This window comes from Daldinia decipiens (genome assembly GCF_022478715.1).
Source record: "Daldinia decipiens strain CBS 113046 unplaced genomic scaffold F4813scaffold_10, whole genome shotgun sequence".
NCBI lineage: Eukaryota > Fungi > Ascomycota > Sordariomycetes > Xylariales > Hypoxylaceae > Daldinia > Daldinia decipiens.
Window position 1 is genome coordinate 77,552 of NW_026054553.1, and position 24,166 is coordinate 101,717.

The window sequence follows — 24,166 nt, forward strand, 5'->3', positions numbered from 1 at the left end:
TCCCTCGTGCTACACAAATCCGACATTGATAGGCTCATTCGTGGGGGAAGACCTTGCTGTATCCCACGCCACACGTTAGCGTCCGCTGAAGATATCATGATCCACGGGCTATAGTAGCTGTAAATCAGGAAATCAGGGGTGGTTTCCATCCCATCCCGCATCCCAACCGATTGTTTTCTTTTCTTTTCCGACAGTATTGACTTTTAACAGTCCGGAGTAAGTCCAGACTATGCTCGGAGCTGAAGCAACCCAATACATGATAATTGTCTACTTGATCCCAGGCTCGAATTACAGGGATTTGCAGGGAAGATAGTTGAACATCCTTTCAACACCGAAGACCAGGGGTGGAAAGGATAGACAATAAAGTCAATGATATAATGACCTATAAGATCTCAAAGAGATGAAGAAAAGTAAAAGCAGTCTAAGAGCTTGTTTATTGTTTTATTAGTAGCGTTAGCTCATAGATCCGGACTGTGTAGTTACGTAATAACGTAATTTAACACACTGTACGGAAAGAATACATCCATACAGGTAGCTACCTCCTATGCATGTACAGCATACCTATGTACCTAAGGCGGGGAAAGGTAAGGGGGTACCTAAGAGGAAAGTGTTATGAGGTACATAGCTCTTATCATACAGCTTGCTCATTCTCTCATGTCTCGTTTGATTTAGATCCCATAGATAAAAGTCCTCAGGACCCATACATTACATTAGGTAATCTATCCGAATGTCAAATGGAAGTTTTCAACATATGACTTAATCCGGCTTGGGTCTGGCAATACATGTGTGATGGCCCAATGAGAATAGAGAAAGTACCCACGTTGTGAGGCTCTCTACTACATATTTCGGCAGGTTTACAGGTTCATCGGAAGGTATCTAAATGGCTTTCAATTAATAGAGAAGTTAAGCTCGTTAGAGCTCTCTCCAATCATGTTTTGTTGATTACTCTCAACCCTTCCTTCCTTCGTGTTCAATCTGCAGGCATGTCGGTATATTTTATAAGTGATGTCAGTTCGCCAGTGCATACGTCTAATACTTAACTACTTAAATACGATGGACAGAGGTGGTTTTTAAAGAGAACATTTCCCCATTCCTATCAAACGAATGGTAAGGAACCCGACCAGATATCACTATTCATCATGGTTTATAGTATTTGTTATCTCTTCCTTGTTGGTGCCGCTTCGGCCGCCTTCACCGGCAATTTAAACTACTTTTCTCCCTCGAGGCGTCATGCATCATTAGGCGTATCAATCAGTAAGGTAGCTAAACGGACCGCGGCGAACTCACATTGGGATCCGAGCCAGTTAAATTTTACTCACGGTGTTGCTTCTGGCGACCCATATGACGATAGCGTCATTCTCTGGACTAGGGCCGCACCAACTAGTGATAATGACAAGAGCAATATAACTGTATCGGGCTACGTCTCTCTTTACGACCACTCGACCGAGCAATTCGTGGCAACGAGCAACGCGCCGGTCTGTGTGGATTGGAAAATAAGCAGTACTTCATCATTGGAAGACACGGTAGACTCTGGGAGGGCATATACCAGTTCCGATATCGACTATACAGTCAAGGTGAGATTATACCCAAGCGCACCTTGAATAATAAGCTGATAGATGTTATAGGTTGAAGCAAAGAAATTAAAGCCTTTTACAACTTATTGTAAGTAGCAACACGGCTCAACCGAGCAGGCGAGAGCATTGAGTTGGAGCTTCATTGACTTGGCTGGCGTTAGACTATCAATTCAATGTGTGCAACTCAAAGAACACCTCTCCTATTGGTCGCACCAAGACAATCCCTTCTGCGAATGACGAGGTACTAGAGCCAGTGAGACTTGCCGTATACTCTTGCAGCAACTATCGTGAGTTTTAATTTGATTGGTTCCTATCGTCGCTTTAGTGATTAATGCCATTATGCAGCATTCGGTTTCTTCAACGCATACGGCAATACAGTCAGAAAAGATTCTGTCGACTATGTAGTCCATCTAGGCGACTATATATACGAATACGCAAATGGCGAGTATGGCTGGGGCAATGACTACGATCGAATCCCGCTTCCTAATAAGGAGATATTCACGTATGTGTCACTGAAAAGACTGTACCTTGTGACTAGTCTAACATATGTGTGGTGTAGTCTTTACGATTACCGAAAACGTATCGCCACCTACAGAACTGATTCTGATCTACTCGAAAACCACCAGAACTTCCCTTGGATACCTGTCTGGGACGACCATGGTACGTTCTCCACATTAGGACGTGTAATCTTCAGGGCTAACCGTAACCACGAACAGAGGTAGCTGATAATACTTGGAAGAGCGGTTCCGCCCATTTGAACAATACTGAGGAATCGTTCGTAATGGACGGTGGCGTATCAGTTGATCAACGAAAGATGAATGCTGTTCGTGCCTATTTCGAGTGGAGTGAGTCCGTAAAGGTCGCATGATGGGTGTCCAACGCTAACCGTGTCATTCCAAAGTGCCTATTCGACAAGTTGACATGGATGATAATTTACGAATTTGGCGCAGTTTCAAGTTCGGAAACTTATTCGACCTTGTCATGCTTGACACTCGACAGTACGATCGAACCATTACTGACTTGTATTGGAATACCGAATATCTCGGCGACATACATAATGATGCTAGCCGAACTCTTATGGGGCCTCGACAAGAAGCCTGGTTTTATCGTACTCTGCGTGAGAGTTCCACTCGAGGTGCTACGTGGCGTATCATTGGTAACCAGATCATTTTCAGTCGAATGAACGAAAGCTTGGCTCTTAGTGAGAAGTTGCCTTTCAATTATGACCAATGGGATGGGTATCAGGCGAACCGTAATCGCACATTCCGAACTATATATGAGAACAACATAGAAAACAATGTGTTCCTAGCCGGAGATTCGCACGCATCCTGGGTTTCTGATCTCGTTTGGCTCGACGAACACCCGTACGACCCGGTTACCGGATCTGGATCTATGGGGGTCGAGTTTGCTGGTTCAGCTGTCAGTTCTCCGCCCCCGGCAGGACAGAACGTGACATTAGAGGCCGCCATTGCTTTTTCGGAGTGGCTCACAACTGCAAACAAAGAACTACAGTGGCAGGACCTATACTACCGTGGGTACTACGAGCTATCTATCAGTCACGAGAAAGTAGATGCTGCCTTCTTCGGCGTCCCAACGACTACTCTCCGTAACGGATATGAGATTCCTCTAGCAAATTTTACAATCCTCGCCGGTGAGAACCGGCTACATCGAACTAACGGATCTCCCGCTGTTGGGAATGTAGAGACTGGTAGCTTGAAGGGCGGTACGGTCCAGACATCAAACTTGACATACGACACAGAAACCGGTAGATGGTTCAGATACACTGGTCCCTAATACAGTCGCAGAAACGAAGAACAAGTAGTGTTAATAAGGAGTAGAACTTTACGCTTTCCAAGCCGCATAATTATATAAAATACACTTCATTGTTGGATCAATGTACTATGCACTAAACATGTGATGACTGTAATATGTTTAGACCGCTCCTAAGATGACCCCCACTAGTAAAAGCTGACATAGAAGCAAGTGATTTAAGACGCAGGTATAATCAGGTGCCCTCCCCCTAGCGATGGCATGGGTAGATATCTATATAGTCGCTACGGCGTGAGAGCGCAATATGACGCTATGATTCGACAGCTTTGACAAGCAATTCTGCGTTGGCCTCGCAGTCTGGAAGGAAATCTACGATAGAATTGGCTTCAAAATACATGAGCGGCGGACGCCTTTGGGCATGTCCACCAGCAATGCAGTAAATGCCGACAATAACACCTCGCCAACAGTTATTTTACAGGCCAGGAGACAAACCAGTCATTCCGAAAAGCACTTCTATGACCCACTTCGGAGATGGATTCATCGCCCCATTCCGGCCCGTAGTGACAATTGTCCACGGCTCCGACCCCGTTACCCATCTAGCTCAATGTCAGTTCGAATGTCTCTACCCAAGATCAAGCTCGTAGAGTCGATGAAAGCAACTCCTCTCCGAGGCTAGATTTAGGAGCTGAGTTCTCGAAGCGGCCTGATCCGAAAGATGAGGTTTTCGGACCCCAGCCGCGAACATGCGCGGTGTGTGAGACGTTATATTCAAGACCATGTTGTCTAATAACATCATACCCGAGACAGACGACAATGATACATATGACAGAGCGTCAGTTTCCGGCGAGACCAACGACACCTAAGAAAGCATGTCGCCATAGTAAGCATCATATATAAATACCTTATATATATATATATATATATATATATATGAGTGGCTTTGAGGCAAACTCCGAGGGAATTCGGAAAAAGGGTTATTGGTTATTGGGAGTAAAAGTTTATAAGTTGTGTGGTTTCACGAAGTAATTGTTGAGATTAGGCGTTGGCTTCAACTGATTGCGTTAGGCTTATTTTAGTATTGTGGAGAAGTCCCTGAATCCCCTGAATGGTTCAAGTGTACATAGCGCCCCCTGCCCCCCCCTGCCCCCTGGCGATCATCTACCCCTCCACCCTCTTTCTATCCCTTCCCTTCCCTTCCCTTCCCTTCCCGCCTCCACTCTCCACCCTATATAAAAAGGAAAAACAAAAACATACTTTCTGACCGTCTTTTCCCTATCACTTAGCAGAAGCCTGTGCGAATTTTATAACAATGGCGGAAACAATCTACAAAGCTAGCACCACTGCCCCGGTGAACATTGCTGTAGTAAAATACTGGGGAAAGCGGGATCCTAAATTGAATCTCCCTACTAATTCGTCCTTGTCTGTTACCTTGTCACAAGCAGATCTACGAACCCTCACGACCGCTACATGCTCCGCCACCTATCAAGGTCAAGAAGATTCCCTTATCCTAAATGGCGAACCATCCGACATCAAGGGAGCTCGCACGCAGGCTTGTCTACGAGAGTTGCGTGCCCGAAGAGCTGCTCTCGAGGCCGAGGACCCATCTTTGCCCAAGCTGTCCACGATGCCCCTCCGTATAGTCTCCGAGAATAACTTTCCGACGGCCGCCGGTCTGGCTTCTTCGGCTGCTGGATTCGCTGCCCTAGTTCGCGCTATTGCGGATCTATATGAATTACCAAGCTCTCCGACCGAGCTCTCCCTAATCGCCCGTCAAGGTAGCGGTTCAGCTTGCCGTAGTTTGTTCGGCGGGTACGTGGCTTGGAGAGCTGGCGAGCAAGAAGATGGCCTAGACTCGAAGGCGGTAGAGGTTGCACCTGCGTCGCACTGGCCGAGCATGAGAGCCCTCGTTCTGGTCGTTTCTGCGGCGAAGAAGGGGGTCAGCTCGACATCAGGCATGCAACAGACTGTTGCCACATCCGATCTATTCAAAGGACGTATTGCAAACGTGGTCCCGGCCCATATGGACGCCATGGAGGCAGCCATTAAGAACAGAGACTTTGCTAAATTCGCGGAGGTTACTATGAAGGATTCCAATTCTTTCCACGCGTGCTGTGCGGATACCTACCCGCCCATCTACTACATGAACGACGTGTCCAGAGCCGCAGTTAGAGCCGTGCAAGCAATCAACTCCGCTACAGGCAAGACCGTAGCCGCCTATACGTTCGACGCCGGCCCGAACGCTGTGGTGTACTATCTAGAAGAGGATAGCGCCCCTGTAGTAGGAACGTTCTACAACCTACTCCAAGGTACGGATGGCTGGAAGGGTGATGCTAAATCGTACAGCTCGGCGGCTACGCAGCTGGACGAGACTACATCAAGCTTGCTTAAAGAAGGCGTAAGCAGAATCATAATGACCGGCGTGGGCGAAGGACCGATAAAGACCGACCAACATTTAGTATAAACCACTAATACTATATCAACAATACCCCTGAATACGAAATACCCAAGTTCCAAGCCTACATAATTCCTCGGGATTCGTGGTGAGCAGTTATTATTAGCTTTGAGTGGCGGCACGGGTTGGCTATATGAGCATATAGAGCAGTTGCAGCAGATAGAAGATGACGGAAGAGACGTCGGATTTGAGGCATAGAACTTTTTAATGCTGCTAGAAAATATATTGGCAACTTACGTACCAGGTAGATATCTAATATATCTTACACATGTGATATGTCAATTTTCAATCGGCAGATTCCGATTTGACAGGTGAAAGTCTCCACAAAAAAAGGTTCGATGCGACCGCAATCCAAGAATTTCTTCGTCGCGCTGATAATCTTCACTGAAGAACCTCACTAAAGTAGAAACACTCGAACTATGCTTCTTGGCTTCTTTAGCCCAATTCTCGCTTAATTAATTATACGAATTCTATACACGAATATACTATACTATACAACTATACAATCGTAACGAAGTTCCAAATTACTACCACAATGTCAGATCAATCGCAATCCGCATGTCCGGTCGACCATAAAAGTAGAGAGGCATGGCTCCAACAAGCCCGAGCTGCCGGCGCCACAGAGGGAGGACCATCCGTACCGTCGCAATCCTTACCGCCAGACCATCCGTTCATTCCGAGTACCGCTTCGAAAGAGAACATAGAAAGTTGTCCCGTAGACCACAAGACGCGCGACGCATGGCTACAACAAGCCGCCCGAGCAGCTCCCCCACCTCCTCCGTTCTCCCAACAACAACCACAACCACAACCTCAATCACCATCACCGACCTCGTCCTCATGGACATCCTACCTCCCACGCATACCATTCTTCTCCTCTTCCTCTCCCTCCTCCTCGCCCGCACATCCCCAACAAGCCACATCACCATCAAACCACCCCTCCCTAGACACATCCCGAGAAATCTCCACGATACCCCGGTCCTCGAAGCCCCTCGACGCCGAGGCCGCGCGCCCCGCCAACACAGAGCAGGAGACCGGCGCAGACGCCACGTCGGGGAACTGGGTGTATCCCTCGGAGCGCATGTTCTTCGAGGCCATGAAGCGCAAGGGCCACGACCCGCAGGCCGCGGATATGCGCGCCGTGGTGCCCATTCACAACGCGGTCAACGAGCGCGCCTGGGCCGAGATCAAGGCTTGGGAGGAACCGTACGTGAGGGGCTCTACGTATGTTGTCTTGTGACTTACATCCCCGACCCGAGAACTACGTAATACTGATATTTGGTGTGGAATATAGCTGCGGCGGTCCACGGTTACACTCTTTCTCCGGTCTAAGCACCCAGATGTCCCCTCGGGCCCGCATAAATACCCTACTAGGCTACCAGGCCCCCTTCGATCGACACGACTGGGTTGTGGATAGATGTGGGAAGGAGATTGAGTATATTATCGATTTCTACGCCGGGCGAAATAGCAAGACTAGCGATGGAAGATTGTCCTTCTATCTAGATGTGCGGCCCAAACTGAACTCTTGGGAAGGTGTCAAGATGCGAGCTATGCGAGCTGCTGGCCTGTCGTAGAGGGAAATATTGTGAGTGTTACCTGTATAGATACTAATGTATTATAAGATACGGGTGAAGAATCATCGTATAAGTATGATAGCATGGCGCCCAGGTTAGTTATAGAAAGGATCGCCATTCACACACAATACTTACATGCACCATACCATATTGAGTGAAGACTCGATTTTTATGTAGGCTTCTTACTTGTAATAAGTACTCGAGCCTGAAAAAAAACGCATATTGGGGGTATCATCCGGTTTCCATCCGATTGTTCATAAACTTCCGAAGACCCCATTATCAAAGAAAAAGAAATCCGATACGCAGCCCTCACTCCATAATCCCTCGACTAAGCCGATTTATTCTCATCGCCCATAACGATCCGGACGGAAGGACCCGTCTCCATAGCATTTGTTTGGAGGTCCCAACCAGCAGCCTTAAGGCTCTTCCAGAATGTGCTGTCTGCTGGCCAGTGTGATCCCGTATGAGCCTCGACCCACGCTTCTAAAGCAGCCATTGTAGGGGTACCCTGTTTCAAGAAGATCTTTTGACCTGTGGGCTGCTGAACAATGACATAGCCACGGTTTCGGTACTTCTGATTCTTGAAGTGGCTGATCTCGCGAAGCCGGGGGAATGTCGTGGCGAATGTGATGCGTGGACCGACCCAAGTAAGAATTCGCTCTTTTTCTGCAACCTGATCGGGACGGAGAATGGCACCGCGAGGGCTAGATGCCTCCTCCAGTATGATCGTGAGTCGCTGTCTGTTCAGGGTGCGCATCTGTACAGAGCAAACAGCCTGGTAGTTGGTCCAGAGGTGGACACCGACAAGAACAATCATCGAAACCACCACCGCCATCTTTCCGTGCACAAAATGCACAAACAAGCTGCCGACTAGCATGCCCAGGAGTGAGATTACGGTCTCTTGACTTCCATCCTTAGCATTGAGCTCGGCAAGATTCCCGTTCTTGGCAAAGTGAGCGCTAAGAGAAGCTTTAGCAGCGCCGCCCGAGATTCCGCAAAGCGCACGAAGGACACCGGCCCCACATAGTGCAAGGATCTTAGGATATGTAGGTAGAGCTGGAGACAGTATATCAAGAAAAAAAGCTGAATCATTGACGATATCAGCGAGGAAGCGGTAGTATTTGCACTCTGGCTCTATAGCCTGACCATGACGGTGCGCGAAGAAGATTGTAGCAAGCCTGCCAGTTGACTCTTGCACCACAGTAAGAAGTACAGCTGCGGTTGCTGAAGAAGTGGAATCTCCGACCCCGAAACCCTGGAGCACGGCCCGGGATGAGAGGAGGCTGGCAATTGTGCTAGAAAAAGCCTGAAGGGAGTCCTGCAGCAAATATTAGTAAACAGGTAGACATGCTAGTGAAGATATGTATGAATTGCGCAATCGGGAAGCAGGAAAACATACGTAAATCTGGTAAGGAGTGTAGTCAGGCGTCACGGTATGGGGGTAACCGGCTGGGAGAAAGACGTCCAACACATCTTTACCAATGCTTCTCAAGGTCTTCTTTGGAATGATGGGGTTGCTAGCCTCATCGTAGGTGCAGATGACCTCTGACTCATTCAAGGCTTTGATGATCTTAGGAGGCGCCATTGTGTTGGAGTTGCCGCGCGTCACAATGTGTTGCAGGAGAAGAAAGCGGAAGGTTTATGACGATTTGTGCAAAAAGAAGTCGTTTTAGTTTGGAGGGAAACATTAACTAGAAGCACGGATAGAAATAAGGCATATAGCCTGCATAATCACCCCGCAATCATCCCTCAATCGTCCCGCAGTTACCTATCTCACACAACCAACTGTAAAATACCAGCTGGGAAAGCGTTACTAAGGAGTTTGCTTTTGTATTGTACCTGCGTTAGGTAACTCATAAGGTACATAGGTTCCATGCTAGTGGGGTTTGAGCCTCAGCGTCATAGTGCAGATCATAAGGCTAAGTACCCAAGTACCCAATCCACACCAGTACCTAGGTAATCTTACCTATGTACCTAAGGTACCTATCCTTCATCAACTTACGTTTAATAAAGTATCTGCAAATAACGTTAGTGTCTGCCATCTTATATTAAGCACTCACTTCCTATGGAGTAACCTTCTCTAAGAGTCTAAATCATGGACGAACTACGTAAAATGTTAGAATAACCCTCCTAAAAATAGTCCCTAGGTATTCCTACTTTAAATGCTACTATATATATATATATTACCATATCATGTTCAAATCCAAGGCTGTTGTGTGTGTTCAACATCTATAACAGCAAGACCATTGTTTGTAAATATATGCTCATCGAAAAGGTTAAGGAACAAACAACCCTATCCACTACCAATATAAATAAGCGATTTTCCTGAAGCTAACAAGTTTAGCCAGCTAAACAAACAGCTCAGTAAGCTTTAGCATCAATTACTGGATCGAAATGGAAGAATCCAACAATCAGAATTCTACGCTGCTTAATCTGCCTGCTGAGATCAGGCAAATAATTTACGGATTTGTGCTCCAGAAAGACAGACCTATTATGATATGTGGCAGACGGGAAAGATTCAGGATCCATCCTGATATGGATTCTGAATTATTCCATTTCCCAGAGGAAGCCTGCTTTTATCATAAACATGATATTGAGCATAAGATATCCAGAGCGGTTAGAAAAATACCAGCCGCAAACTCAACAAGCAAGGTTTTGCACACTTCTCTACTACAAGTATGCAAGAGAATCAACGAAGAAGCAACCCCGTTACTTTATTCCCGGAACATGATAGTCGTCAGTGGCAATTGCCTACATAGTGACCCCCACTGGCCAGAAAATTCCGATAATACCAACCATCTAAAAAGATTAACCATTTGGGTTAAACCAGAGTTCCTGGCCGAACCCCAGCTATGGCTACATGCCACTGAACTGATTATTTTTGCAGAAAAGTCTATCGAGCGAGTTACTGTGCTCTTTCAAGCAGATGTATACGATATTGACGGGGATAAATACAACCAAGCTCTCAATGACCTTAAGAAGTATATTTCCTGGTTTCGCAACAATGAGAAGCATTCAATAGATGTTGGCTTCTACCCGTCATTGAGAGATGCATTCCACGCCCTCTCGGGTTCTTATAAATAAAACAACTTGAAAATATATCCATTCTCTTGAATGAGAATAAATTAGTATGAACTGCATACAAAAGGGTTATTCTTATTTCCATTTGAGAACCAAGAAGAAAAAAAGAAAAGGGGAGCGGAGTTTGGCCGGGGAGTGAGGTACAAAAGGACTAAAAATTACAAAATTGCTGTAGAAGATATCTTGAACCCATACTCTGTCGAATAACCACAGGGGTTGTTTGTAGCTAGGTAGTTAGACATATTAGTTACACACAACTTTTTGGTTTGCAGTTATAATAGCCATTGGAACCCAACAAATAGTAACACAACCTGCATTATCAAAGGGCTAGTTATGTTTAATAATACAATACTACCCCTTTATCACTTAGCCCTTTCATGTTAGAAGATAGAAACTGTCAGATTTAGTACCCTTGATGAAAGTTAAGATAGTTGAATTGAACCATTAACGCCTGTCATTTTATCCTCCTTTGAGAGCATTGCACGTCTCATATGTACCAAATCCTAGTAGATCCACCCCTGAATCTACCCCTATCTCACTCATACTCTAAAAGAAATGCCCACTTGACATGAGATAATTGCTTATACCATAAAGAAGACTGAACAAATATGTAGGGCTAAATGAATTTCATAGATTACGTCGATCAAAGTTTATGGCTGACGTTATTGTTCATGCAACAAAATAAATCTCTCTGGGTAAAAAGGGGGAGAAAGCTTTATAGGTTAAATTAAACATCTATCTTACCAACATATAAAGAAGATGATTCTTCTATGGTTCAATTACCGGTAAGCCTAAAACTAAACCGCATAACAGTTATAAAGTCTTTAACCTTCACATTAGACCACAAAGCATGATTCCGCACCAACAATCTCTAGGATTTAATCTAGTGGAGGCTAATATTGGGTTAAGCCCGGACTAGAAGCGCCAGTGCCTGCATTAGAACTAGGTAGGTTAGATAGGTTTCTGGACCAGTTTTGTCACGTGTGTACCCTACATGTATATCAAGATTAGATCCTTCCCCATATAACTTAGACAATACATCATCAGTCTCGACTTCATAACCGATCAGGACCGTTATTTCCTTTTGGTGGTGGCATATGTTACGTGTGTACCCTACATGTATATTAAGACTAGATCCTCCCCCATACAACTTGGACAATGCAACATCAATAATACCATATTGTGATAAGTCTTCTCCCCAAGAAGTATAGCTTTCCCAGCAGCTCCGCTACTTTCGCTTAAATACTTAGCAATCCACTCCAGTAGCTTCACCTTGTTTCTAATTTTCAGTCAAGGAGGTAGAGATCCGTTCCTGGTCCACCAAAATCACCTGCAAGCACAATGTCTGGCACGGAGAACTGGAAAGACTTGTCCAGCTGGAGGACCCGGGACCCAGTCACATCAACAGCCAAAAGCCCATCCCAGCCTCGTGATTCCCGTCAGAACCTACTAGGAGCACAATCCTGGAGAACTAGAGAAGTCACCAACAATGCAGGGCCCCAGAGTCCACAGCAAGAGCCGCGCAAGACCTGGACCCCTAGAAGTCGTCCATTTGACCGCGAGCGGACAATAGACAAACGGCAAGTAGACGAAGAAAGCGCCGCAAAAGCCATTGCTGAAGGCCGGCGCATCTATATGGGAAACCTGCGCTACCAGGCAGAGCCCGACCACATTGAAGATCTACTCAGAACCAACGACCTAGGAAGTTTTGAGTCGATCCACATCTCCATCGACCCCTTTACGGGGCGTAATCCAAGCTACTGCTTTGTTGAGTTTCCGGACCGCGAGTCAGCCGATCTGGCCATATCTACGTTAGAGGGCAAGCTGCTTCTTGGTAGAGAGGTCAAGTGCCGTCCGTGCATACCAAAGGGCGGCGCATCTAGTGCAAGAGAGGGCGAGGGCGTCAAGCGCTGGGGCCACTGGACGGGAGAGAATACTACTGGGGATGAAGGAGGCAAAGCATCCTTGGGGCAGGATATTCGACAAGGGAAACAGGAAGGCTCGTCGTCTCCATTTACTAGACATAAGGATGATTCCAACAACCAACGATTGTACGTCGGTGGTCTACCGCGGATGCACGATCAAGCAACCAACTCTGCCGAAATCAGAGAGTTATTCAAAGAGTTTCAAGTGTAAGTTTGACTACCATTTCCGAACCTAGGTGTTCCTTGACTTGAAAGACAACCGCACTAAACTATCTTAAATACAGAGAAGCAATAAGCAAACGGGTCACTGCCCATGAATCAATCCGTGCTAAACCTGGCCATCACGATTTCTGCTTTGTTGATTTTGTGACGCCAGAGCAGGCTCAAGCGGCAATAGATGCCATCAACGGTACATATTTTCGTGGCGGGCGGCTGAAGGTGTCCTTTGCTAGCGGCCGCTCTCGCAAGTGGCAGGAGAGGGAAAACATCGACGTTAGTGGATAACGTACGAACTAGCCAAGTAAAGAATCGAAATATCAACGCCAACTAATGGCTCTGCAAAAGAGATCAAAAGAAAGTGAAAAGCTGGTAGCTTTTCACGGCATTAAATGACCACCCCCCTTCGTCATGGTTTTTTTTTTCAATTACCCCCTTTTTCCTTTCCTTCTTTTTTTTTTTTTTTTCTCTCTTCGCCTCTTCTCCCTTTTGTCCGTCCTCTCACTATCACCACCTCCCCCTTCACACTACTTCCCCTCCTTTCGACTTGTTCTTCCTTACTTCCTCTGTTGAAGAGGTAGATACCAGATTGTTCCAACCATCACTAGGTGATGAGTGGTTGCCATGATTGCCAGTGCCATAGCCACTAGACTTAACAGATTTCAGTTGCTTTCCTTCGCGTGACATGTTCCAAGAGACCGATAACCGACCATAGGGCCTTTTAGTTCACTTCGCCGACTTTTTGGTGGCTTTCTGATTGCCCTTCTTCGAATCCTTAGCCGCAGCTTCCGCAGCCTCCGCAGCTTCCGCAGCCTCTGCAGCCTCTGCAGCCTCTGCAGCCTCGATAGCTTCTTTCTTTTTATTAAGCTCTTTTCCGAGTCTGGCTAGACGCCGGTCCCACCGCTTGCAATAGTAAGTCCACACGCGGATCCTAGTTTGTTTGACCGTCTTTGGCGTCTTGTCGCCAAAAATCGTGTCCTTGCCAATAAACTGATTCAATCCGCCAGCAAAATTGGCGATGTCCGAAGGAGAAGGAATGGAATGCATCATTTGAAGGTAGGCTTCCAGATCTGTGATTCTCCTTTTCATACGATCCTTGAAGAAACTGAGGATACTCTCCTCACCCTGACGGTCCTTTGGTAAAGCGTGAAAAGATTCCCAAGAGGTCATGGGGTCCCTAGAAGGATAGCCCCAGAGCATGCAAAGTTCCACATCTCCAGAATCGCCCCAGCGGATATCTAATACCTGCTTGTAATTCCATGCCAACAGTCCGTCTGCGTTATGCTTGGGCACCTCGCGATGTACAACTCCTATGGAGTTCACAACCTGGCCCTTGCGTCTAGTACGGGATGAAACTCTGTCCGCCATGAGATGCATATCCTGTGCGATACGGTTTTCACCCGCAAAGTCCACCGGTGCAGCTTCAATAGCTGCATTGATCAAAGTTTCAGTGCCCATGTCTTTTTGCCACTGAGGACGTTTGTCTTCCTTTTCGTCGCTTTTGCCTTTTTCTTCGTCACGTCTGGCTTGTAGTGCAAAAGCTCTGTTACGTGCGGCCACTATAGAATATAAATGTTAGAAAAATCCACTAGACTTGGGGCAAGAAAAGAGTCCGCCATTAAGAAAAATCAGTGTTTAAGGAAATTGCTTTGAAAACAACAAACCAAAGCGAGTTTGGTAGATAAGAGAACAGGGATAATTGGAATGAATGTAAAAAGTAGATTGGTTAGGCAGAGGAAATAAATATTTCACTTACGACCACGGGAGATAGCAGAAAGGATGCGAGTTGCCTCAGCATCAACTCGAAGCAGTGAATGACGAAGGGCCTCTTTCAACTGGAACTCTTCTCCATCGAGAGTAAAGCGCATGAAGACATTGAAGATCTTCAAGTTGATAAAAGCCGGTGCTTTATGAGAACCATTTGCAAGTTCATCCCATTTATAGATCCGTTCTGCCACGTTGAAATACTTGTCCTGCTGGATGGTGAGAGATAACTCTTCAAGATGTTCACATCGATTTAGAAGAGCTAGGATATGACCAATAGTGGCAGCCTGTTTGCGACGCCTTGCTTCATGCTGATGATAATGCACCTGATCTGCGGCCCATGTTTCCGCCCAATGGCATCCAGGTAGAAGGCGAATGGTACGGATCATTGCCAGGCGTTTGGGGAGAATAGCAGCTAGGAATGCGTGTAAATCCTGGGTATAACAGAATTCAAATCTGTTAACGCGATAGAAAACGGGATACTTTTCTAGCTCTTTGTAGATTGAGCGGCAGGTGCGGCTAAGGGAAACAACTACTAGAGGTTGAATCTTCATACTTGAGAATTCCAAGTTAGAGGGACACGGAGAGGATGTATTCCATGCAAACTTGTTCGAACGAGGGGCTATCTGCTTAGGTCGGACGGGCTCGTCGATGGCTACGGCAAATTCGTAGATCATGAGACGAATCTTAAAAAAGGTGTGTTAGTTCAGCAGTGCCAACACATATCGGACTCAAAAGGAACAGACATACCTCCGTAGGGATCTTCCTAAAGAGGGGAGAATAATCTTTATTCTCTCGGGTGATGTGGGCCAAAAGATGATTCTCGTCGTCAATATTGACGACTTTGTTGGCTGATGCGGCCATGGTGTTTTACTTTGCGTTGACAGTGATGCAAAGTGATATCACCAAAGTACGCAACTAGAAGTAGCAACTAGAAGTAGAAATACTCTTGTCGCATATATTTAGAGGCAAAACAACAGGCAACGTAGGAAATATCAAGTACCAGTTGGCCGAGTGCAAGTTCGAGTCGGCGACGCGAAATAGTAAAGGGGTTATGATTTAAGGATTGACTTATAGGCAGTCTATGTTAATGAAGTTGACGAAGGCGGTCCCAAGAGGGAAAGCCTGGAAACAAACTAGAATATTGACGGCGCCAGTAACTTGACAAGATCGATTCCGACGTGAAAGGAAAAGGTTTGGAATTAATGAGCAGTGGCGGGAGTTGTAGATATTTAAGTAATAAAATCGGTGGGAGGAAAACGGTAAGGCAACAAGCCGGGCAACGAACGGGGCAACTGCAAAACACAAGTCGGAAGGAAGTCGCGAGGCTTGTATATACCTTAGTTACCTAAATACATAAAGTACATAGGTAGGTAGTTTAGGTGTGCTCCTTAGGTATGTTCCTTAAGCAGCACTTTCCCTCGCAACCGCCGATAAGGTACACGATAAGGCGGAGACGTAAGTGCAAGTGCAGGTGTAGCTGTAAAGACCGGCGCAAGTTATGCTTTCTACGGGTACCTAACTGACTTCTCTACCGCTGTGAGTCACACTTCTTCACATTAAAGACGTAAGAGCACATTAGAGAGGAAAGAGTAAATGCATTGCGCTCTTGTCCTTATCAGAGTCACAAAAGGAAGTTCTGTACGCATCTAGAGGTATGTAGGTACCTAGGTAGTTAGAATACAGAAGTAATAATAATATAGGTACCTATTACACGTTTACAAATAACCCAGGTATCAACATCTTAACAAGTCAAAGTTCAACATTCACATAGTTATATGTACTATAAACCGATAACAATGACTATGTTTCCTTATTGTTTGGAGTAAGACGGACCTATTTATGCTTGATCACTGCGTTCCAAACACAAGGTCTCTCATAATCCATCTCTTATGTACTCTCTATGGCCTCCTTGGTTTCCTTGTCGGCTTACCGGTAGCCCCCCTTTTCAGTTTTTTGTCCCCGTGAGATCGTGTGATGCCCCTTAACTTACCTATGCGAGTCACTCGTCTTTCCCATACCCATTTGCATAAGCATTCGGCACATATTCCTCTACGATATCTTTTCTTCTGGATATTGCTAGATCTGACACGGTAGTGAGTACGACGGGTATGTCCACACTCGTAGACTTGGACTAAGTCAAACCACCCTTACTGGGGCCACCCTAGTGGGGGCCACCCATTTCCCATACAAAATCAACGATTTCGCATATCTGTATTTAATTCAAGAAAATAGATAAAATTATACGGTCTTTGATTTTGAGTACGGTATTGGATTCTCACCAGGTATAAAATTTTGAAAAATGGCAGGGTTAATATTTGTGGTAAAATGAATATAAAATTATACACTAACAATTATACATATAAATTTATATGTAAAGCTGTTAAAGGATATTATTGCGTATAATTTTACCAATTAATATGGTATAAATGTAAAACTTATATCGTTAAATAAGGGACGTTTTAATATAACTTTTAAATTTAAGGCCAGTTATATAACTTATTTATCCGGGAAGTTATAAGCGTTTATAAGGTTTTGTGGTAATTTGATGAAATTTCCATATAAAATTCAAAATTTAAAATTTTTAAAAATAACATTAAAAATATACTTTACTATTTTACTATTAAAACATTAGATTTTAAATATAATAAAATGTACATAAGCTATTATAATGATCGAAAAGTAAAACATAAGAGATTGTTTATTTTTATCTATTCTTTTGAATTAATTATAGACATGCGAAGTTGTTGATTTTGTATGGGAAATGGGTGGCCCCCACTAGGGTGGCCCCAGTAAGGGTGGTTTGACTTATATCCTGCCCTTTTTCGTCTTTGGCAGCAGCTACAACCTTTTCCGCCTTCAACGTCGCACACTCCTCAGCTCAGAGATGTGTACAACTGAGTTGGTAACGGGATTCGCATATAGGACATTCTTGTGCCGATCCTATTGCTATCTGCTCGCCTTTCAGTTGAAAATATAGCAGTTCTATTGGGCTCCATTCACTACCATCCAAAGCTGTGTTGTCAAGTCTTTAACAATAGTTTATTCAAATGTTTCACACGCCACTGGATTTCGACTTAGGGGCAAATGATATATCAACGACATTATTTGTTGTTATCTGTTTGTAATTATAAAACAAGTAGACAATACGTAGGTATTCAATAGTGTAGGTGCAGCCCCAGTCAGCTATAATTATCTTATCTCTTTCTTCCTTAAAGTCCATTGTAAGTAATACAACAAACTGAACATCGAAAAAAGAAGACAATGCACCCAGATTGACGTCGGTCTTTATGTTTTATGCAGTCAGTATCAAATCAATACTATTTCCAAAGATCACGAGACCCTGTCTATATCAGTGATGTTGTTTACCAATAGCTTATCTCCCAATGCTACATACCCAGAAAGGTAATAGGTCTTGCTCACCGATCCTATCTATATGCTAGTTACCCCTGGCTTTCCACAATGGGACTCGCCTTAACGCATTTCTTCGCTTCATTAACCTTAGGCACCTGGGTTCCCTTCCTACCAGGAGCGATATCTTAGCGCCGACACCAACAAGAAGGCAGAAGCAGACTGTAGAGGTAAAATCAACATGACTCGACGTGTAGTTCAACCTCAGCCCGAGGCCCTACCAAAGCGCGTCTTCTCTACAGGATTCGGCATCGCTATACGGACCAGAAGTGAAGATGACAATGCATCCCCGTCCAACTACGCCAAGGAGCAAGCCTTCACCGTCATCACCACAGGCCTACTAATCCCCGGCGACGGACAACCTACCAAAGACGCGGCCCTAGTAATTGAAAACAAGCTCATCGCATGGATCGGCTTGCAATCAGACCTGCCATCAAGATTCACCCAAGTGCCGCACAAATCGTACTCGGTGCCGTACTTAATGCCCGGCCTCTGGGATTGCCACGCGCACTTCCAGGGACAGAGCGAGGAGGAGAAAAACGACTACTTGCCCATCATCAGCGAGCACCCGGCCGCAGCCGGCGCGCGCCTCGCTAAAGGGTGCTGGGAGGCGTTGCAACGGGGGTATACCTCGTTGCGCGACCTAGCAGGGTACGGGTGCGAAGTCGCGCGCGCCATCGAGGACGGGACGATCGTGGGGCCGAACGTGTACAGCGCGGGCGCGTGTCTCAGCCAGACGGCTGGGCACGGGGACGTGTTTGCGCTGCCGGCGGGGGACGTGCTTCTAAATCTTGGCGTGTCCAGCGTGTCTGCGGGGCAGTTCGGGGCCGGCGTGTCGATCATAGCGGACGGCGTGGATGAGTGCCGGAGAGCTGTGCGTCTGCAGATCCGGCGTGGGGCGCGGGTTATCAAGGTGATGGCGTCGGGGGGTGTGATGTCACGAGATGATGATCCGTTGTGTGCGCAGTTCAGCCATGAGGAGCTGCGGACTATTGTGGAGGAGGCGGGACGGCAGAACCGTGTCGTGGCCGCCCATGTTCACGGGAAGCCGGGTATCTTGGCAGCGGTCAATTCGGGTGTTGCATCTGTGGAACATGTGTCATTTGCGGATGAAGAATGCATTGACCTGATTAAGGAGAAAGGCGTTGTGTATGTTGCCACACGCACTATTACTGAACTATTGCTGCAGTCAGGTGGCAAGGGTTTATCACGGCAACAGTGGGAGAAGGCACAGCTATGTGGGAAAAACAGCTTCGCCGCCTACAAGTTAGCCGTTAAGGCGGGCGTGCCAATTGCTTTAGGGACTGATACAGCACCGGGGTTCAATATGGCCATGGAACTGGACTACGCTGTGCAAGCCGGCTTGAGCAATTTAGAGGCCATCAAGGCCGCGACGGCCAACGGTCCATTGACCGTGAAGGGACAGGCTCCTAAGACGGGCCAGCTAAAAGTTGGATACGAGGCCGATATCCTTGGCTTATTGAAAAATCCGGTCGAGGACGTTAAGGTATTACAAGAAAAGGCGACCATTGGGTGGGTATGGAAGGGCGGAAAGATTTATAAGGGCCCGGGCGTAGGTCCTTGGGGAGAAGAATCATAGCTTCTCCTAGGTATGTACCTTGGCAGTTGATCGTAAGTTCATAGTCTGTCATTTATAGTATCGTTACCTACCTCATATACAAGTACATAAATGTTTCAACGCCAATGAAAAAAAGAAAATTTATAAAAACACTCATACATCAATAATCAGTTTCTCTTCTCCTCTGGATTCCCTCCACCTGTTAGTCGATTCGATCAGAGTATGACATCCCTTCAACAGAAACGGCCATTTTGTCGCAAAGCCCTCGGTAACTTCCCAGCCCATTTCTGACCATGGCTCTCCCCATACTACCAGCCCCCTAGATTCTACCTCGTCAAACCCTTCGTAGAGTCCACCAGCCATGTCTACGCAGAGATCATCTTCATCATACCTGCCGTGGTTCAGGATCAGATTATCTCGCATGCCACCCCACGGAACAATATCTATCCAAAAATCATGCGCCACACGCTTCTGGACCTGGGTCGGTTCAAAGTTAGGGGGTATAGTCTTAGGAGGAGGAAGTATGCTTTTTATATCGAGAGCTGCGCTGCATTCGAGGGGCATCCGGTCGGTGGTTGATAAGATAGACATGTTGGTAATGAACGCTCGAAGAACGTTGTATTGGATTAAGACAAGGAGCCGATGGTCTGCCGAGATAGGAAAAGCAAAATTTGGGATGGTAATTCTAGCCTGGTTGTGGCTATCGAGATATGGGATCACGGGTGGGATTGTTTGCCGTTTAAGGCTCGGTGGATTATACCTCGCACCATGCGTGAGGTCTTGTCGTTGGCTGAGATTATAACATGGGCGATCTGGTATCCCGTACACTTCATTTATAGCATTAAGTTGCGCATGAAACTCCTCCCAATGAGCGAAGGGCCTGAGCTGTGTATAAAGATGGGACGGCACACGTGGATCGGCTTTTAAGAGATTCATGATCTCTTGTGCCAGAGGATTATCTACATCTGGCTTAGACGGTGTCGTTTGTCCATGGAACTCCTGCTCATGGGACTCATGCTGGTCGCCAGCTGGTAGCTGAGCGGCCTTCTTTCGGCCTTAAGCATGGCAATTATGTATAAGCAATTTTGAATTAATATGGGGTATGTAGCAACCTACGCCAGGCTCTTTGATGCAGTCGATTCTGCCGCTTCCTCCTTTCGGCTGCATTAGTCAATCCAGTCCAGTTATCACCTTCTACTCGCGCCTAGAAACCTATTAGCTTCACATTCCTCTTTTACACTTATGAATATCGAAATGGCCTTCGTCCTTGAAAGCAGGGAGATCCTAACCTCGCGTAGCTGTACCATCGATGACACGTTAAAAGCCATTCTGTGATATTTGATATTGTCGTGTCGCGGATTCTGAGAATTGGGTCAAAAACTTGAAATCACCGATCGCGGCCAGGTCCTAGGCTGAGACTTTTTAATGCACTCTGCTTATTAGAGACCGGCGGATGGTTGAATGATATGTGTCCCGGAAGCTTAACAGAACGGCCTCGGCACCAAGGGACCGTCCGAATGGGAAAACAGTTGGCCCTCTTCTTTCTATTTTGGGCGTTTTAGCCCCGGGAACGTTGCTTTAGCGCTGCAGGACCGCAGTCTTGGTAATAGGCTAGGCTATCTATAGAATAGCGCATCTGCCATCTGCTTATCCTGCATATACCCCTGCTTGGCTTAGAATCTACAAATAGAGATATCGACAGCTTTGGACTTTCATCTAGCAGTCGAACCATATAGGCAGTCACAGAAATACACACTCTTTTTAAGTGGCCCATTAGTGTGCCTACCAAGGTGCTATTTCAAATATGAAGTCAATAGTATATAAAAGCGCAGCCTTCGCAGACAGAAGTCTTCAGTTCTATATATCCATGAGATGCTTTACTATTAGACTAATAAGTTTAACCAGATATATTTTTGACGAGATATATCGTCCCAAGGTCTCTACCACTATCTATATTCGTAACTAGGATTTTTTTAACGACACAAAATTCTGAGCACCATTAGTCAACATGCCTGCGATATCTGGGTTCGTGAACTTCAACCCGGACAAGGATATCCCGTCTCTTCAGGGTAGAGTTATCTTCGTTACGGGTGGCATGTTATTACGGTCCTTGGTTTTACTTCGAAAATTTGTGTTAGCTAACTATCCAAAGGTACTGCTGGTCTTGGGCGAGCTTCAGTTAAAGCCCTTGCAAAACATGACCCTACCCATATTTACTTCACCGGCCGCAATGAACAAGCCGGCGAGGCGCTCATCGAGGAGATAAAGAAGACGAACCCGTCCGTCGGAATGTCATTCTTAAAAATGGATATGACCTCACTGTCTTCGGTCAAGAAAGCTTGTGCTCAGTTTACTCATGACCGCCTCGATATTCTTATGTTAGCCTCATTCTCTGTTTATTCTCGAAATGTTGTAAGACAAAGGCAGATCAAGTCTAAACTGATGATAAATAGGTGCAATGCCGGTATCATGGATAAACCACCGACCCTAAGCGAGGATGGCTTCGAGATACACTTCGCAGTCAACCATCTAGCACACGGCATGATCATTCAGCAAGTCCTGCCTGTCTTACGGAGGACGGCTGATTTGCCTGGCTCCGACGTGCGAGTTGTCGTTCTTACATCCACTGGCTGGCGAGGACATCCGAAGAATGGCATAGATTTTGCTACTATTCGTACCACGCAGGAAGACTTGACTTTGTTAGGATTCAATCTTCGCTATGGGTAGGTCACCTCTTTTCAATGATCAGCGAGCGAACATGAAATATGTCTTGTCCGAATAAAATGTGAGTATACTGGGTTGTCGATCTATAAGGACTAATTGAAGTATAAGTCAAACCACCCTTACTGGGGCCACCCTAGTGGGGGCCACCCATTTCCCATACAAAATCAACGATTTCGCATATTTGTATTTAATTCAAGAAAATAGATAAAAATATACGGTCTTTGATTTTGAATAGGGTATTATATTTTTATTATATATAAAAATTGAAAAAAATGGCAGGGCTAATATCTGTGGTGAAATGAATACAAGAGTATACACTAACAGTTATACATACAAATTTATATGTAAAGCTGTTAAGGGATATTATTGCTTATAACTTTACCAATTAATATGGTATAAATATAAAATCTATATCGTTAAATAAGGAAAATTTTAATACAACTTTTAAATCTAGAGCGAGTTATATAACTTATTTATCCGGGAAGTTATAAGCGTTTATAAGGTTTTATGGTAATTTGATAAAATTCCCATATAAAATTAAAATTTTAAAAATTTTAAAAATAACATTAAAAATACACTTTACTATTTTACTATCAAAACATTAGATTTTAAATATGATAAAATATACATAAGCTATTATAATGATCGGAAAGTAAAAAATAAGAGATTGTATATTTTTATCTATTCTTTTGAATTAATTATAGACATGCGAAGTTGTTGATTTTGTATGGGAAATGGGTGGCCCCCACTAGGGTGGCCCCAGTAAGGGTGGTTTGACTTATTCCTACAGACAAAGCAAAATCGCAAATATAATCTACGCAGCTGAGATCGCGCGGCGGTACCCTAAGATCAAGGCTGTGTCCATCCACCCAGGTGTCGTCACTACAGATCTATTGAATAGTTTGTCACCGATGAGAAAAGCGTTTGTGTATGGCGCAAACTGGATGCTAGGTGGTGGCGTAGTGGACGAGAGTATAGGTCGTCTAAACCAGCTCTGGGCGGCAGCAGGCGCGAAGAGAGATGAGTTGGTGAATGGAGCATACTATAAGCCCGTTGGCGTACAAGGAAAATTGGATAAGACAGCAATGAGTGAGGAGTTAGGCCGTGAGCTATGGTCATGGACTGATGAAATGTTGGCGAAGGTGGAGTAGGTCATACTGGATTATGATACTCTACTCTACTCTACTCTGTAACCTTATTACGAACCAAGACAAGTGATTTTTATTAGGTTAAATGATTTAATGACGTGAATATGGAAATGTTTAGACTTATTCTGATTGTAGACCGCATTACAGATCACGGATGAACAGGCTATGAATTGCTAGGATGAAAAAAAATAAAAAAAAAATAAAAAGAATAAAAGCTTTAAGCCATTGAGATATCTTCATATAAACAAACCGGCGGGTGATAACCCTAACCTAGGAACGATACTAATATCATGAGGTGGAACAAGAAGCAAGTCAATAACTTCGTTGTTCCACGAGGAACTCTACATAGGCTAACTATAGGAGCTTACGGCTAACTATACATACTAAAAGTATCCTTTGTTCTAGGTTAGATGACTTATTTAGAATCCTGACAGCCAAGGCACAGGATGCCTCGGAAATACGCGTACAGCTAATTCCCGTGTTCGAAGAATTTGTTGGCTAGCAAAGACTTGGCTCCCGTAAACTTCACGAAGATGCCACCATACAATTGGAAACATCTTACTTAAAAGCTTTTGCTATCACTACATGAATATCGGGACATCGTATTTCATTAAGCCCCGTACTAGTTCAACTCGGAGCGCTCCTATCGAAGTGAAATCGAATTTCTAGCATTGAGGCGGTGTAGTCACTCGTTTAAAAAGTCTAGACAAATTTAAATCGTGACTTCGATTGGAAGTCCATATAGAATGTTCGTTCAATCCCAAGTTATAAACAGCGAAGGGTTTATCTATTTATTCCATCACGAGCTGCAGGACATCGAGTAATTAATAAAGATGTCGACAGAATATTATCAAGGCATTGCTAAGTTCTTAACACTGAATAGGAGAATACATAGGCGTCTACCCCTTGCTCAAATTTACTAAAGAGGCCCTTACCTGATTCTGTTGAAAC

The 24,166-nt window shown here is 45.2% G+C and overlaps 9 protein-coding genes across 9 annotated transcripts; 6 read left to right on the forward strand and 3 right to left on the reverse strand.

Moving 5' to 3' along the window:
• Positions 1 to 790: 790 nt before the first annotated feature.
• On the forward strand, positions 791 to 3,470 carry F4813DRAFT_353858 (phosphodiesterase/alkaline phosphatase D precursor). Its single transcript, XM_049242678.1, has 7 exons — positions 791 to 1,574; positions 1,626 to 1,662; positions 1,736 to 1,861; positions 1,920 to 2,076; positions 2,134 to 2,234; positions 2,291 to 2,419; positions 2,476 to 3,470. Exons 1-7 carry the CDS (start codon positions 1,140 to 1,142, stop codon positions 3,366 to 3,368), a joined length of 1,878 nt encoding a protein of 625 aa, XP_049101049.1. The 5' UTR covers positions 791 to 1,139; the 3' UTR covers positions 3,369 to 3,470.
• Positions 3,471 to 4,519: 1,049 nt separating this feature from the next.
• On the forward strand, positions 4,520 to 6,078 carry F4813DRAFT_353862 (Diphosphomevalonate decarboxylase). The gene has a single exon (XM_049242679.1). The coding sequence runs from the start codon at positions 4,654 to 4,656 to the stop codon at positions 5,803 to 5,805; it is 1,152 nt and encodes a 383-aa protein (XP_049101050.1). The 5' UTR covers positions 4,520 to 4,653; the 3' UTR covers positions 5,806 to 6,078.
• A 96-nt stretch (positions 6,079 to 6,174) lies between these two features.
• F4813DRAFT_21779 (cytochrome c and c1 heme-lyase) lies at positions 6,175 to 7,531 on the forward strand. The gene is made up of 2 exons (XM_049239759.1): positions 6,175 to 7,017; positions 7,088 to 7,531. The coding sequence occupies exons 1-2, from the start codon at positions 6,332 to 6,334 to the stop codon at positions 7,365 to 7,367; spliced, it is 966 nt and encodes a 321-aa protein (XP_049101051.1). The 5' UTR covers positions 6,175 to 6,331; the 3' UTR covers positions 7,368 to 7,531.
• Positions 7,532 to 7,695: 164 nt separating this feature from the next.
• Positions 7,696 to 8,952, reverse strand: F4813DRAFT_387800 (vitamin B6 photo-protection and homoeostasis-domain-containing protein; the record flags this gene model as incomplete). Its single annotated transcript, XM_049246607.1, has 2 exons — positions 7,696 to 8,685; positions 8,767 to 8,952. 2 exons carry the CDS (start codon positions 8,950 to 8,952, stop codon positions 7,696 to 7,698), a joined length of 1,176 nt encoding a protein of 391 aa, XP_049101052.1.
• A 2,549-nt stretch (positions 8,953 to 11,501) lies between these two features.
• Positions 11,502 to 12,889, forward strand: F4813DRAFT_395068 (RNA-binding domain-containing protein). The gene is made up of 2 exons (XM_049247652.1): positions 11,502 to 12,580; positions 12,658 to 12,889. The coding sequence occupies exons 1-2, from the start codon at positions 11,790 to 11,792 to the stop codon at positions 12,875 to 12,877; spliced, it is 1,011 nt and encodes a 336-aa protein (XP_049101053.1). The 5' UTR covers positions 11,502 to 11,789; the 3' UTR covers positions 12,878 to 12,889.
• Positions 12,890 to 13,315: 426 nt separating this feature from the next.
• F4813DRAFT_387802 (uncharacterized protein) lies at positions 13,316 to 15,217 on the reverse strand (the record flags this gene model as incomplete). The annotated part of the gene is made up of 3 exons (XM_049246608.1): positions 13,316 to 14,148; positions 14,346 to 15,039; positions 15,104 to 15,217. The coding sequence occupies 3 exons, from the start codon at positions 15,215 to 15,217 to the stop codon at positions 13,316 to 13,318; spliced, it is 1,641 nt and encodes a 546-aa protein (XP_049101054.1).
• Positions 15,218 to 17,664: 2,447 nt separating this feature from the next.
• On the forward strand, positions 17,665 to 19,430 carry F4813DRAFT_21816 (amidohydrolase). The gene has a single exon (XM_049239762.1). It carries the CDS (start codon positions 17,946 to 17,948, stop codon positions 19,362 to 19,364), a length of 1,419 nt encoding a protein of 472 aa, XP_049101055.1. The 5' UTR covers positions 17,665 to 17,945; the 3' UTR covers positions 19,365 to 19,430.
• Positions 19,431 to 20,811, reverse strand: F4813DRAFT_21818 (uncharacterized protein). The gene is made up of 3 exons (XM_049239763.1): positions 20,633 to 20,811; positions 20,460 to 20,547; positions 19,431 to 20,398 (listed from the first exon to the last, which is right to left on the reverse strand). Exons 1-3 carry the CDS (start codon positions 20,669 to 20,671, stop codon positions 19,497 to 19,499), a joined length of 1,029 nt encoding a protein of 342 aa, XP_049101056.1. The 5' UTR covers positions 20,672 to 20,811; the 3' UTR covers positions 19,431 to 19,496.
• A 540-nt stretch (positions 20,812 to 21,351) lies between these two features.
• F4813DRAFT_395070 (oxidoreductase) lies at positions 21,352 to 23,218 on the forward strand (the record flags this gene model as incomplete). Its single annotated transcript, XM_049247653.1, has 4 exons — positions 21,352 to 21,433; positions 21,496 to 21,721; positions 21,797 to 22,066; positions 22,858 to 23,218. The coding sequence occupies 4 exons, from the start codon at positions 21,352 to 21,354 to the stop codon at positions 23,216 to 23,218; spliced, it is 939 nt and encodes a 312-aa protein (XP_049101057.1).
• Between the last annotated feature and the right edge of the window lie 948 nt (positions 23,219 to 24,166).